The 16269-nt window shown below is 42.6% G+C and overlaps 1 protein-coding gene across 2 annotated transcripts in view; it reads right to left on the reverse strand.

Moving 5' to 3' along the window:
- BDH1 (3-hydroxybutyrate dehydrogenase 1) overlaps nucleotides 1-16269 on the reverse strand; it is a 45579-nt gene that overhangs the window by 11928 nt on the left and 17382 nt on the right. For both annotated transcript variants that reach the window (XM_043594536.1, XM_043594535.1), the window contains exons 3-4: nucleotides 11872-11944; nucleotides 11141-11251 (exon numbers count right to left, since the gene is read on the reverse strand). In XM_043594536.1, coding sequence (XP_043450471.1) covers nucleotides 11141-11251; nucleotides 11872-11944 — 184 coding nt within the window. The remainder of the gene's footprint in view (nucleotides 1-11140; nucleotides 11252-11871; nucleotides 11945-16269) is intronic.

Consider the following 16269-nt stretch of genomic DNA (forward strand, 5'->3'; position numbering starts at 1 on the left):
GGCTCAGCATTCAGGACCCCAGGAGAGAAACCCACCTCCTACCTCCACCTGACAGATGTCCCCAAGAGTTCTCATCACTCTGAGCAGCCTTCACATCCTGCTCCTGACAGCCACGTCAGCAGGGACACCACGACCGTCCCCTTCCAGATCCACCAGCTGGTCCCCTTCCAGATCCACCTGTCCTTAGTCCAAGGCCACACTGCCTGGGCTGCACTGCCTCCCTGGCTCCAGGGTTTTTGTGTCTTTGTCTTCATCTGTCCTGCTGCTCAGGGACAAGCTTTCAGTCCTGCTGTGCTGGTGCCTATGTAACTGGTTTACTAATAAACCCACTTCTTTCACTATCCCTTTATTATTTTTTTAACGTGTATTTATTTTTGAGAGACCGAGAGAGACAGAGCACGAGCAGAGCAGGAGCAGAGACAGAGACACAGAATCTGAAGCAGGCTCCCGGCTCTGAACTGTCAGCATAGAGCCCAACGCAGGGCTTGAACTCACCAACCGTGGGATCATGACCTGAGCCACAGTCGGACACTTAACCGACTGAGCCACCCAGGTGCCCCTTTCACTATCCCTTTAAATTTCATCTGTCAGCTCTCTTTCTACCCCTGGATGAAATCTCAGGCAATTCTTGTAGCGATTCCACACACCCTCAGATAGTAGAGCCTCTTTGTTTGACTTAGGGTGCCCAGCCTGGTTTGAAGACCCAAACCCTCAAACTTGTATCCAATTTAAAACCTGCCCTGACCCAGGCCTGAGGGAGTGCAGAAAACCCACAGGATGCAGGTAGGGGTGAATTTTCTAGCTCCTCCTCACCTGTGCCTTAATCTCTGACCCTTTCTGGGGTGGGATCCAGGGGCTGGCAAATTAGGGGGCAAGACTGTAGTCTTCAGAGGCTGGTACTCCTGCTGTCTTGCTGTCCATGCCCTGGGACAGCAGGTGCACAAGAGCTGGCCCTCCCTTCTTGGGGTGCTTTTGTGGGTTCTGCAGGGATCCCTCCCCTGGACATCTCCTGTGCCTCTTCTCCCTCAGCCTCGGCTTCAGTGAGGCAGCCCTTTGGCTGGGGCCACATGGGTGCTCCTAGGAGTCTCACTGGATGGGCACCCTTATGATGACTCGGGGGAGCCCTCCCCCTTGTCCACATCAGGTCCAGGCAAGCGTGTCCTTCCGGGCAGGACAGCCCTTTCCCGGTACAGCTTTCTTTGCTCTGCCTCCAGATGAGCCATTCTGGCCTCATTATTGGGGCTCTAGACTTCGGTTGGTAAATAATAAGATATCATTCTGTGGCCTCAGACTCCAGAGCATAAATGGTAAGCTCTCCAGGTAGCTTTTAAGTTTGTTTTTGTTTTTGTTTTTTTAATGTTTATTTTTGAGAGACCGTGAGCGGGGAGGAGCAGAGAGATCCAAAAGCGGAGGATCCAAAGCGGGCTCTGTGCCCAATGTGGGTCTTGAACTCACAAACTATGAGATCATACCTGAGCCAAAGTTGGACACTCAACTGACTGAGCCACCCAGGCTCCCCGCTTTTTTTTATTTTAATTCCAATTAGTTAACATACAATGTTCTACTAGTTTCAGGTGTATATTACAGTGATTCAACACTTCCATACATCACCTGCTGGTCATCACAAGGGCACTCCTGAATCCGCATCACTTGTCCCCCCACCCCCACCCCTGCCCCACCCCCCACCCTGGTAACCATCAGTTTGCTCTCCATGGTTAAGAGTCTGTTTTTCCTAGTACTTTTCTTGAAGTCCACCTCATTTTACTGGAGACCAGAAGGAAAATATCACAGCACATTAACAACTCTGTCCAACCTCTCCACCTCTTCCACCTCCACTTATTACCATCTTGAGGCAGGTGACGGACTAATCGACTAATCGTGGCAGGAAGGTTTTACAGACTCTCAGCATGTCCTGGTAGGTGCTCTAGCACCTCAAGGCATGAGTGAGGACACTCAGCATGTTAAATGGGAGCAGTTAACGCACATATTAGAAACACTGAAGAGGAGCAAGCCTGGGGCATTGTAATAATCACAGGATGGGTAGCAAGAGCAGCTCGCAAGGGAAATGGAAGAAAAACCAAGAGAGCAGGTGTCCAAAAGGCAAGAAACAATGTGTAACAAACAAGAGTGGTTTGTTAGGTCAAAGCTGCTGATGGGTTGAGTATGATACGATCCGAGAAGTGGCCAATGGATCCAGCAAAATGAGGGCTGCCGGCATCCTCGAGAAAAGCTGTTCAGAGGCATGCAGGGGCCTTCCTGGTTCCCTGCCTTCTTTTCCCAGCTGGTCTCCTCTCCCTCCAGGAGGGTTCTGGGCTTCACCTACCTCAAACTACTGACAGTGTCTAAGTATGCAAACTCCATCACAGGAACTCCTGTTTGTCCTTCCAGATGGCAATGAGATGCCACCTTGGCCTATCCAAGCCTTCTCCCACTCCCAGAGAGAGGCAATCTGTCCCTTCTCTGATACAAGATCCACCCCCAATTCCATTTTCACCTCACACCACTCCCCCTCCCTCCCTCACTGCAGCCACAGAGGCCTCCTGCTGTTGTCTAATACACCCAGGCACACACCCTGCTTGGGCTTTGGCTTGGCCATCCCTTCTTCCCCCTCAAACCTGCAAGCCTTGCTCCCTTACCTCCTTCCAATGTCACTTTCTCGGTAAGCACTTTCTTCCCTCTTTAAACTCAACACCCGCTCTACCAAATACACCATCCATCTTCTTTCCTGTTTTATTTTTCTCCACAGCTTCAATATCCCATAGAAAAGCAATTTACATTTTTGTCTTCTCTATCTCCCTGTGCATCTCCCCTCCTCCACATAAGCTCCACAAGGGAGCTTACCCTCCCTGAATGGGTATATGCTGTATCTCAAAAGGAGAACATTGTTAGCTCATAGTAGGTACTCAATAACTATTTGTTGGGTGAAAGAACAAATAAACAGAGTGGTGGGGCCCAAAGTCTAATCTAGATGGGTTGGAAATAAAATGGGAAGTAAATAGGCGAAAATATCTATTACAAACAACCCTCTGGGGATGCAGAGAAATAAGGTAGTAGCAGACACAGGATATGGGGTTGTGTCAGAGAGAGAGAGTGGGTGTGTGTGTGTATGTGTGTGCATGCACATGCAACCAAATGATTCAGTAGAGAGCGAGGAGTTAATGATGTAGGAGAGGAGAAACATCTCTGGAGCCAAGTCCTTGAGTTGGCCCAGGGACTGAGATAAGAGCATGTGGAGTGTTTGGGCACAGATGTAGTCAGAATCTACCATGTGGCTTAGCATTGCAGAAGCAGGCTGGAAGACTGATCTCCTGTTTTCAATTCCTATAGCACTTCATCCCTGGTCTCTGGTGGCTCTGACTGCTCTCTGCTGTGCATAATTAATTCAAACCTCTAGTGACTTCTGTCTCCTCTAGCCTTTGACCAGAAAAGACAGACCATGACATCAAAATAGTCAAGAAGTAGCTCCAACAGACATAATCTGGCAATGACCTTGTCCGGTATTTTGAAGAAAATACAGTCACTATATCAGAGTCACTGCCGTGGGGGTGGACGGAATAAGAGCACCCAGTCCAACCCCCTTATTACAAGTAAGGGGCTCAGGGAGGGGAAGTGCCTAGTCCCGGGCTAGTGGCTGATACGGCACTAGAATCCAAGGTCATGACTCTCTCTCAAAAGCTCCTCTTCAGCACTCAGCAGCTTCTGTCCTGCAATGTGGAGTCAGGGTGCAGCCCCTGGGTCACTGGGTAAGCCACCATAATGGCACAGGTGTTTAAGACATGGAGAAGGAACTTCAAAGGCACAAAACATTCTGTGGCATCACAGCTCCTGCCAGGACCTGTTGAAGCAGGTCCACATTATGCAGAGAAGCCAGCTCCAAAGATGCCCCACCCATCATCCCCAAATCCATCCTGAAACAGGATTTTGCATGCACTATCACAGGGAGTAGGCATTGGTGTGGCTTTTGGAGGCAGCAGTTTGGCAGATTTGAATGAAACCTAAAATCTGTACACCTTTTTCTACCCAATATTTTCACATCTAGAAATTTTTCCTAAGAATGACTAATGAAAAGCATGCAAAGATATGTGTAAGACGATTCACTGTGGCTTTGATTTTAATAGCAAAAGTCACAAATAATGTGCACACATACGTTTTAGTTATTCTGGGGCAAGAGACTGCAGTAAAAACACTTCCCTTTTTTATATCATCCACTTCTGTCTGGTTTGAATCTATTATAAATATGTATTACTTTCATAATTCAAAAGAAGGAAAAATTAAAAAGACAAATAAACCCTCTCTGATTTGTGCCAGCACCATACTGTCTTGACGATTACAGCTTTGTAATACAGGTTTAAGTCTGGAAACCCTCTCTGATTTTGAAATATGTTCAAACAGTGGCCATGCAAATTACTGTATTATTTGTGTTTGTTTATCTTATTGAACATTTACATTGGACAGGTATTGTTTTCACAGATATTAAAACTACTATAAAAAAATTCCTTCTCTGGATTCTTACTGCCTTCAAAATAAAGAAAAATATCTCATCTACTGAGAAGAGGCAGCAAATTATTCTAAATACCCATTCTTCCCTTCTTCTATAGCAGTAGAACCCCTAACTTTAAGCAGGGTACATACTATCTCAGAATATGGACTACATTTCCCAGCCTCCCTAGCAGCTAGGTAAGGTCATGTGACTAAGTTCTGGTCAATAGTGAACGTGAAGGTTGCTAAATGGCAACTTCTGGGTCACACATGCCTTTAAATACCAGGGCAGAACTCACAACAGAAGAAATGCAAATTAAAACTGTACTGGGATATATTTCTCACCTATCAGATTGGCAAAAATCAACAGCTTAAAGTACATGGGGTGCCTGGGTGGCTCAGTTGGTTGAGAGTCCAATTCTTGATTTCGGCTGGGGTCATGATCTGATTTGAGCCCCGTGTCGGGCTCTGCACCGACAGTGAGGAGCCTGTTCGGGATCCCTCTCTCTCTGCCCCTCCCTTGCTTGCACTCTCTCTCTCTCTCAAAATAAATAAAAGAAACTTCAAGTACACTGTTGGTGAAATTGTGTGGAAACAGACCTTCTCATACATTACTGGTGGGAATGTAAAGTTACACGGCCCCTATGATGACAAATGTGGAGATATCTTTAAAAAATGATGACATATTTTATTAACTCTTGACATAAGAGTAATCTCATTCCTAAGAATTTACCCTAAGATAAACCCCCAACAAATACAAAAATACACATGCACGAAGTTATTCATTGTGGCATTATTTACAATTGCAAGATATTGAAAAATATTCTAAATGTTCATATATAGGAGATTGGTGGGGTAAACTATGGTCCAACCACACAATGGAGTACTACAATGTTGTTAAAAAAAAAAGTTAGGAAGATCTCTATGAACTCACATGGAGTGATTTCTGATATATTATAAAGGTTTTTTTTCTAAAAAAAAACTCAAAAAGGTCCACGCAGGATACAAACATTTGTGTGGGAAGGGGAAAATGAAAGAATGGGGTGGGAAAGATAGGAGGTAGAAGACTAACACTACTTTGAATGTACTTTTAATATAATTTGATGTTAGAACCTTAATGTTTTACATATTCCAAAATTAAATTAACAAGAATGAAAGGAACAAAATACAAATAAATGAATCAAACTGCATTTAAAATAAAATAACAACAAAGAAAATAAAAAATTAATCCAAGTAACATTCATTCATTTTAAAAAAAAATTTTTTTTTTAACGTTTATTTATTTTTGAGACAGAGAGAGACAGAGCATGAACGGGGGAGGTTCAGAGAGAGAGGGAGACACAGAATCTGAAACAGGCTCCAGACTCTGAGCTGTCAGCACAGAGCCCGACGCTGGGATTGAACCCACGAACTGTGAGATCGTGACCTGAGCCGAAGTCAGACGTCCAGCCCACTGAGCCACCCAGGCGCCCCTCATTTATTTTTTTTAATGTTTATTCATTCTTTGAGAGAGAGTGAGAGAATGACCAGGGGAGGGGCAGAGAGAGGGAGACACAGAATCTGAAGCAGGTTCCAGGGTCTGAGCTGTCAGCACAGAGCCTGGCATGGGGCTTGAACCCATGAACCACGAGATCATGACCTGAGCCCAAGTCGGATGCTTAACCGGCTGAGCCACCCAGGAGCCCCTCATTCACTCATTTATAATGAAGATCCTAATAGTTCCCATTAGGGCTACTGTCATTTAGTTTCCGATTTCTCTGTTGTTGGTCATTTAGGTTATTCCCAAGTTTTTATTATTACAAATAGTACTTCGATTACAGTCTTCATAGATAAATCTTTGGCTATATTTCTTATCATTTCTTTATGACTGTTTTCTTGGATGTTGTCCAAGTAACTTTTTTTTTTCCTGGTCCACGTAACTTCTAAACACAGTTAATACATAAAAACACTTCAAAAAAATCTTAAGCTCTACTGCAGTAGACCTCCCTTCAGGACAGTCTGCTGCAGGAGCAGTTGACTGAAGGTCTCTGGCTGCCTCATCTTCAGATCCACTGTAGTATGAATGCCATGGCCATGGCCATGCTGGCCTGAGCTGCTCTCAGCCAGTGGCCCAGCATGGCAGGAATACTGGGCCATTCCTGGTATACTTTACTTGGAGACGCCTAATCGTCCCAAATGAGACTCTCGGACTGGACCGCAGTCAGAAATTCTGCCTACCTAACCCTCCTTCCTTCCCACTGTTTTTCACAGAATGGCACCACAATCTGAAGGATTTTCCTGCCTTTTCCTGCCCTATTCCCCTTTAGCCATTACAGGCACTTCCCAAATCAATCTCTTGCACATCTTATCCTATGGTGGCATCTGCTTCTTGGAGGAACTGAGCTGACACAACTTAGTAGGTTTTTGTTTGTAATGGTATGAATGTAGTATTCTGAAGCAATTGTGTGTGTATTATAGTATTAACCAAATGAGTAAATATATTGATATAGTTGGGGATCAAGGTTCAAACTGCAGGAAAAGGAAGACAGAAATATGGGGGGCACCTGGGTGGCTCAATCAGTTAAGCATCCGACTTTGGTTCATGTCATGATCTCACGGTTCATGGGTTTGAGCCCTGAGCTGGGCTCTGTGCTGACAGCCCAGAGCCTGGAGCCTGCTTCAGATTCTGTGTTTCCCTCTCTCTCTGCCCCTTCCCTGCTCATGCTCTCTCTCTCTCTCTCAAAAATAAACATTTTTAAAAATTAAAAAAAAAAGAAATATGGAATGAGGGAAGCAAAGAAGAATGCTGTAGTGTTGAACTGGAATAGAAGGTCAGTATAACCTCATGAATTATACGTGTGTGAATGTGTGTGTGTGCGTGTGTGCATGCGTGTGTGTGTGTGTGTGTGTGTGATATTTGTAGGAAATGTAGATAGGGGATAGTTATAAATATATATAGTGTGTGCATATGTATGTATATGTGTGTGTGATTATTTATACATCTTCTAGTTCTGTCCACTGAGAGAGACAAAGAGCACAGCTGTTGGTTTCTAAATTCTGTTAAAAGGAATCTGGTAAAAACATTTCTACACAGAGAGATGTATATGAATGTTCATAGCTGCATAATTCATAATGGCCAAAAAATCCAAACATACCACCCAAATATCCATCAACTAGTGAATTAATTTTTTTAAATGTGGTACATCCACACAATAGAATACTATCCAGCAATAAGAAGAAGTAAACTGCTGATACATTCTACAACAAGGAGAACCTCAAAAACATTATGCTGAGTGAAAGAAGCCTGGCATAAAAGCCCATGCACTGTATGATTCCATACATGAGCAGTCCAGAAAGGGCAAATCTAAAGAGACAGAAATAAGTGCTGTCTAGGACTAGAGAAAGGTGTGGGAATTAAGTGAAAATGGACAGGAGGGAAATGTCTAAGTGATGGAAATTGTTCTAAAAGTGGATTGTGATGAGATTGTACAACTCTACAAATCAGGAGAACTGTCCCTGATTACTTTTGCAGCCTCATGTCCTAATGCTTCCCTTCATATGCCCCCAAATTCCACTTGAGGAATTTCAAAGGATCCTCAGTTTCTATCCAGAACAGCATCATTCAGTCTCCACCTGGGACAGCATTATTCATTCTCCATAGCCCAGAACAAATGTCACCTCTGCCGTGATGCCAGAATCAATCCCTTCCTTCCATTCAATCTCATGAAACACTCTTTGCGCAACCCTGAGAGCCCTCTTTGCTCTAACTCTTCCAGCTGTGTCTGTGCATGGCTGTCCCCTTACCACTGGACAGTGAGCTCCTCAGATGCAGGGACCAGGTCTTATTCCTCTAGAGAACCTATCAAGGCGTCAGGCACATCACTGGCATTTGGCAAATGAATGAATAAATGAATGAATGAACAAAGCCATGAAGAACAAGTGAGAATGAAGTGAACAGAAAAGGTATGGTCTGTTTTAAGCAACAGATGAACCAGTTGTTAGGAAAGCAATTAAAAAACAACTACAAATCTTGGCCCATAGTACTGGTATGAAATACTCAGCTTGAAGGAGGATTCTGGGAAGATGGTAGAGTAGGAAGCACCAGGAATCTCTCCCCGCCCCCCTGCCCCAGACAAGTGTACTGGCAGAATCTGTCTGAAGTAACTATTTTGGAACTCTGGAGTCTGTCAAAGAAATGAAAGGCATCCAAGTTGGAAAGGAAGAAGTAAAATTGTTTTCAGATAACATGATCTTATACATAGAAAACCCTATAGATTCCCTGAAGAACTTACTGGAACTAAAAAACGAATTTTTTTTTTTAACGTTTATTTTTGAGACAGAGAGAGACAGAGCATGAATGGGGGAGGGTCAGAGAGAGGGAGACACAGAATCTGAAACAGGCTCCGGGCTCTGAGCTGTCAGCACAGAGCCAGACGCGGGGCTCGAACTCACGGACTGTGAGATCATGACCTGAGCCGAAGTCGGCCGCTTAACCGACTGAGCCACCCAGGCGCCCCTAAAAAACGAATTTAGGAAAGTAGCAGGATACAAAGTCAACACACAAAAATCAGTTGCATTTCTGTACACAATGAACGATCTGAAAAGGAAATCACAGAAACAATTCCATTTACAACAGCATCAAAAAGAATAACATATTTAGGAATTAACTTAACCAAGGAGGTGAGAGATTTGGACAACAAAAACTGTGAAACATTTCTGAAAGAAACTAAAGAAGGTATAAATAAATGGAAACACATCCCACATTCATGGATCAGAAGACTTAATATTGTTAAACTGTAGATACTACCGAAAGCAATCTCCAGATTTAATCCAATACCTGGAAAAATCTTAGTGATGTTTTTTGCAGAAAAACACAACTTAAAATTCACATGAAGTCTCAAGGGACCCCAGAAAGCTAAAACAATCTTGAAAAAGAAGAACAAACCTGGATGATACAGACTTACTGATGTCAAAACTTACTACAAAGCTACATTAGTCAAAACAGTCTCGTACTGGCGTAAAGACAGACATATGAAACAACAGAATAGAAGAAAGAGCCCAGAAATAAATCTTCACGTGTACGGTCAAATGACTTTTGCAAGGGTGCCAAGACCATTCAATGAAAAAAAAGATGGTATTTTCAACAAATGGTGCTGGAAAACTGGAAATGCACATGCAAAAGAAATAAGTTGGATCCTTATCTAATACCATATACAAAAATTAATTCAAAATAGACCAAAGATCTAAATGTAACACCCCCACACACACACAAAGTAAAAGGCTTAGAGAAAAATAAGACAAAACCACCCTAACTTTGGGTTTGGCTATGATTTCTTGGATATGACATCAAAGGCACAGGTAACAGAAGAAAAAATTGGCATAAAATTTTTTTAATCTTGTATATTAAGAGACACTACCCATGGAGTAAAAAAACAACTCACAGAATAGGAGACAATATTTGCAAATCATTTATATGATAAGGATTCAATATCTAGAATATATAAGTCCTAAAATTCAACAACAATAACAAAAAACAAATGACCCAGTTTAAAACCGGGTGAAGGACTTGAATAGACATTTCTCCACAGAAGATAATGAATGGCCGATAAACACATGAAAAGATGCGCAACGTCACCAATCATCAGGGAAATGCAAATCGAAACTACGATGAGATATCACCTCACAGGCATTAAGGTGGCTGCTATAAAACATCAGCAATAGAAAACAAATATCGGTGAGGCTGTGGAAAAATTGGAACTGTTGACACCATTGGTGAGAATGTAAAATAGTGTAGCCACTGTGGAAAGCAGGTCATTTAAAATAGAGCTACCTCACTTAACAATAGAACTACCATATGGGGCGCCTGGGTAGCTCCGTCAGTTAAGCATCCAACTGGGGCTCAGGTCATGAGCTCACGGTTCCTGAGGTTGAGCCCCACACCAGGCTGTCTGCTTTCAGCACAGAGCCTGGTTCGGATCCTCTGTCTCCCTCTCTCTCTGCCCCTCCCCTGCTCTCTCTCTTTTTCTCTCCCTCATAAGTAAATAAACACTTAAAAATAAATAGAACTACCATATGGTCTAGCAATTCTACTTCTGGTATACACGGACAAGAATTGAAAGCAGGGTCTCAAAGAGACATCTGTACACCCATGTTCACAATAGCTAAAACTTGGAAGCAACACAAGTGTTCAACAGCAGACGAATGGATAAGCGAAATGTGACATATACATACAATGGCATATTATTCAGGCTTAAAAAGGAAAGATATTCTGTAATATGCTACAATACGGACAAACTTTGAGGACATTATGCCAGGTGAAATAAGCCAGTCGCCAAAAGACAAATACTGTAAAATCCACTTATATGAGGTACTTAGAATAGCCAAATTCATAAAGACAGAAATTGTAATGATGATCGCCAGGGGGTGGAGTGGGGAAACGGGGATGGACAGTTATTGTTATTGGGTATAGAGTTTCAGTTTTACAAGATGAAAAGTGTTATGGGGATGGATGGGGGTAATTTCTGTACAACAATGTGAATATATTTAATACCACTGAAGAAGAGTACACTTAAAAATGGTTAAGACAGTAAATTTTATGCATATTTTACTACAATTTTAAAAACGCTACAAAACAATAAGTATGTGTAAAGGACAATGGTGACAAAGATGACCCATCTCTTACCTTCATCAAGCAGCCAGCAAACACAAGGAAGCCTCTTGAATGCAGATGTTTGGCCAACGAGAACCCAAATCCCGAGTCACAGCCTGTGACCAGGACAGCTTTGCTGCCAACCTGTTTTAGAAGGTCATACCCCACATTAGGAACCCAAGATCCTCTAAGCATAGTGATCAAGCCTCTTCTGGGCAGTAACGATTAGTGCTTCCTGAGTGAGCCAGTCCTGGCCCTGCCCACCCGCCTCTAGCTTTCTAGAGAAGCACCATGGTATAGTGGGAAATGCTTGGACTCAGAATCAGACCAGGTTCTAACCTTTCTGGCATCAGTTCCCTAATCTATAATCCCCAACACCACCATCCCCATCATTATGGTATATTGATCGTTTCCTACCATATGCAAGGCACTGTGCACGCATTTTTCTTATTTAATCCCCATAGTAACTCCATACTGTATGATTATTACACTACGTTGCAAGTGAGGAAATAGATATTTTCTAAATGCCCAAGGTAGTTAGTTAGTGGTAGAGCTGGAACTGAAACCAGGAATGAGAGATTCCAGAGTCTAAACTCAACCCCTAACTTCATTTGATGGGGGTAAAGGGGGGCAGTTAAGAGAGTGGAAAGTGGTTCCAGCTGTCTCAGAAGTACTGAGGCCCTGCTCTGAAGGTGGCCCGGGCCGGGGGTCGGAAGGGAAGGGCTCTGATCACCTGGCTGGTTTTCAGCTGGGCTGCCACTCACCGGGTTCACCTCATCAGAGTAAGTGCGCAGGCTGACAGGGACAGGGGAGGCGGAGTAAAGCAGCAGCATGCGTCTGCAAGAGAGAAGGAAACCATGAGTAAAGTCTGTGGTAACACCTGGCCCTGTTCCTGGGTACCAGCGAGCACCCCACTGCTCCCTGCCCCAAGCCCCTGAGGACAATCTGCTGGTACTAGTGAGGAAGAGGACCTTCTTCTTCCGGGGTTGCTAGGCTGGGACAAAGTAAGCCAGCAGTTTGCGGTGGCCATTTTTGCCACTGTGTAAGGAATGGAATCGTCCTCCAGTAATGCAGCTTTGTTAACAAAGCCTTTTGCAAATTCAATGTCAACCCTTAGGTGTTACGCTGCTTCCTGATAGCTATTTTTCAATTAAACTTTTGTTTTTGAAATAATTGTAGATTCATATGCAGTTAAAAAATAACACAGAGAGATGTCCTGTAACCCTTTACCCAATTTCCCCCAATGGCAACATTTTGCAAAACGATATAGCACAATATCACAATCAGGATATTGACATACAGTGAAAATACAGAAGATTTCCATCACCACAAGGATCCCTCATGTTACCCTTTTATAGCCACACCCACTTCTCTCCCACCTCATAGCCTCTTTAACCACTCATCTGTTCTCCATTGCTACAATTTTGTCATTTCAAGAATGTTATATAAATGGAGTCACACAGTATATATAACCTTTTAGGATTGCTTTTTCACTGAACATAATTCTCTGGAGATTCATCCAGATTGTTGCATGTATCAATATTCTTTTTTTATTGCTACATTGTATTTCATGGCATGGGTATACCACAGTTTAACCATTCAACTATTTTTGTTTGTTTTTGTTTTTAAGTAGGCTCCACATCCAACATGGGGCTGGAAATCACCACCCTGAGATCAAGAGGTGTATGCTCTACTGACTGAACCAGCCAAGTGCCCCTGACCATTCAACTATTAAAGGGCATCCAGAATGTTTCCAATTTGGAGTTATTACAAATAAAGCTGCTATGAACATTCCTGTACAAGTTTTTGTGCAAATCTATTTTTATCTTGGGTAAATGCCCAGGAGAGCAATTGCTGGGTCATATGGTAGTTGCATGTTTAAAGAAACCTTCAAACTGTTTTGCAAAGTGGCTGAAGCCTTCTACGTTACAGCAGCAACGGATGAGTGATCCAGTTTCTCCATATCCTCGCCAGCATTTGGTGGTCTCACCACTTTTATTTTAGCTATGCTGATGACTAAAAAAGATAATCTCACTGTTTCTAATTCGCATTTCTCAAATGGCTAATGATGTTGAACATCTTTTCATGTACTTATTTGCCATCTGTATATGTGTTTTGGTAAGATGTCTCTTCATGTCTTTTGTCTATATTCTTTTTTTAAGATTTTATTTTATTTATTTTTTTTATTAAAAATTTTTTAACATTTATTTTTGAGAGACAGAGAGAGAGTACAAGCTGGGGTTGGGGGAGCAGAGAGAGAGGGAGACACAGAATCTGAAGCACAGACACAGAGCTGTCAGCACAGAGCCCGATGCAGGGCTTGAACTCACCAACCGTGAGATCATGACCTGAGCTGAAGTCAGTGCTTGACTGACTGAGCCACCCAGGCACCCCAAGATTTTATTTTTAAGTTACCTCCACACCCAACATGGGGCTTGAATTCACAACACCGAGATCAAGAATCGCACGCTCCTCTGATTCAGCCAGCCAACTGCCCCTCACTATTGAGTTTTGAGAGTTTGTTACATGTTTTAGATGCTAGTTCTCTGTCAAATATGTAGTATGCAAATATTTTCTCCTATCCTGGAAGTTGTCTCTTCATCCTCTTCACGGCTCTTTCGCAGAGGGAACGTGTTTCATTTTGATGAGGTCTGACATCAGTTTTTCCTTTTATGGGTAATGTTTTTGGTGTCAAGTTTTGGAACTCTGTCTACCCCAGAACCCAAAGATTTTCTCCTGTTTTTTTTCTAAGAGTGTGATAGTTTTGTGTTTTACATTTTAAGTCCATGATCCATTTTCAGTTAACTTTTGTATACAATGTGAGACTTAGGTCAAAGTGCTTTTTTTTTTTTTTTTTTTTTTTTTTTTTTTTTTTTTTGCCTAAGCATGTCCAATTGCTCCAGAACCATTTTTTGAAAATGTTGTCTTTTCTGCATTGGATTGCTTTTGCACCTTTGTCAAGTATCAGTTTGGCATATTTGGGTGGGTCTATTTCTGGATTCTCTTTTCTGTTTCATTGAGCTATGTACTCCCATCTTGTTTTTCTTTTTCAAAACTGTTTTTGCTATCCTATTTTCCTTGCCTATTCATACAACTTTTAGAACAATCTTATCCTTATCTACAAAAATCTGGCCAGGATTTTTATACAAATTGTGCTAAGCTTGTATATCAATTTGAGGGAAATTGACATTTTTACTTTTTTTGAGTTCTTCGACCCCTGAACATAGTATGGGTTTATTTAGATTGTTGATTTCTTTCATCAGCACTGTATAGTTTCCTGCATAAATCCTGTACATGGTTACTGTATTTATGCTTCAGTAGCTCATTTTTTTGAGTTTTTTAAATGGTATTGTTTTAAATTTTGATATCCACAGTTCATTGCTAGGATATAAAAATACACTTTATTTATATTCTTTTATTTTGTGTGCTATCATGATTCCTGAAAGAAACCTATTTTTTCATGGTTTATATTTTTGTGTATTACTGAATTCTATTTGCTAATATTTTAAGAATTTTTGCATCTGTATGCATGAGGGATATTGGTCTGTGGTTCTTTTTTTTTTTTTTTTTTTAATGTTTATTTATTTTGAGAGACACAGGGACAGGGGAGGGGCAGAGAGAGCGGAGAGAGAGAGAATCCCAAGCAGGCTCCACACTGTCAGTGTGGAGCCTGACACAGGGCTCGATCTCACACACTCTGAGATCATGATCTCGGCCAAAATCGAGAGTCAGATGCTCAACCAACTGAGCCACCCAGGCAGCCCCTCTTCTTCTGTACAGTATTTGTCAAGTTTGGAATCAGGGTAATATTACCTTCATAAAGCGCAAAGTGTTCGCCCTGGGTAGGGATTGAGTTCCGGCTCCCTATGAGGTCTCCACTCATACTCCCTGCCTGGGAGGGGTCAGGATGTCTCACTACTGCTCCCCACATGCACGGGAGTGTGGTCTCACTACTGCTGAGAGGTTGGCAAAGTCCTGACTCTCCCTGACTCCCACCCACACAGGCAGGGTGCCTGATTACTGATGGGTGAGAACAAAAGTCCTGGCCCCTCGTTGGCTTTCTCTGACACTACCCCTGATGGAGGGAGTGCGGTACCTCACTACAGCCTGGTGAAGGTGGAGGTGCAGGCTCAACACCTCACCATCGGCGGGGGAGGCCACAGCTTTTTTCTGTGGTGGCTGCCTAGAGTGCAGTGATTATTGTCCACAGTTTTCTGTCTTGCTAGGCTGGTCTTTTGGCTAAAGAGAGCAAGCTTTTGCTGGGGTTTTTTGTGCCTAGGCTCACTAGCATTTTTGGGTCACCAGCCTCTTCAGCTCCAAGTGTGGGATAGATGAAGGGGAAAGAAAACCTAGAGAGCTCATCACTGTGTTGTTTCTTAGTCCCCGAGGTCCCTAGCTGATCTGCCTTCTTCTCTCCATCTTCTAGAAACTTGCTATGCTTGCTTTACATAATACCCGGGGGGTTTAGTCGTACCTTTTGGAAGCCAATAGAGAAAAGTACATCTACTCCATCTTTCCAGAAGGAGAAGTGTAGTTAGTTTTTAAACGAATATTAAACCAGAAATGATAAATGGAGGTGGTGGAGGCAAGTGAGCAGCTGGTAACAGGGGAGAGAAGGTAGGAGATAGACTTGTACTGTTTTCTACCATTTGAATTTTGTACTCTGTTAATATATTATCTACTCAAAACAAAGTTTTTTAGATATTCATAAAAATGTGTTATCCAACATTCGTCAAGAACAATGGGTTCACTAGCCAGAAACAAGGGTCCAGTAGAAAATCTGCCAGAGTAAACTCCTGTCCTTTTGAACTGTCATAGAAGAGTCTCTTTGGATTTTAAATCCTAGTACATGCTGGTCTCATGAGCAGAATGGTACAGTTAGAATGCTCAAAGGTAGTTAAATGATTTTATCCAAAGAGAATCACTGTTTTTTCCAAGACCCCAGAGGTTAATCTGCAAGAAAAGAACAAGGTGTCCGTCTGGACCAGATCATATGTGTCCCCCTCCTGCAAGTTCCTTTGTACTACTTGATACTTTGAGAAGTAACAGAAAGGTCACAGCAAGAGAAAGAACTTATTTCAAATGGACTTGCCGCCAGATTTTTTCTCCTCTACTTCTGCATTCTCAAATATATTCGGACCCAGACTTGACTCTCTCTGGGT

The sequence above is a fragment of the Prionailurus bengalensis genome, chromosome C2 (assembly GCF_016509475.1).
Source record: "Prionailurus bengalensis isolate Pbe53 chromosome C2, Fcat_Pben_1.1_paternal_pri, whole genome shotgun sequence".
NCBI classification, from domain to species: Eukaryota; Metazoa; Chordata; class Mammalia; order Carnivora; family Felidae; genus Prionailurus; species Prionailurus bengalensis.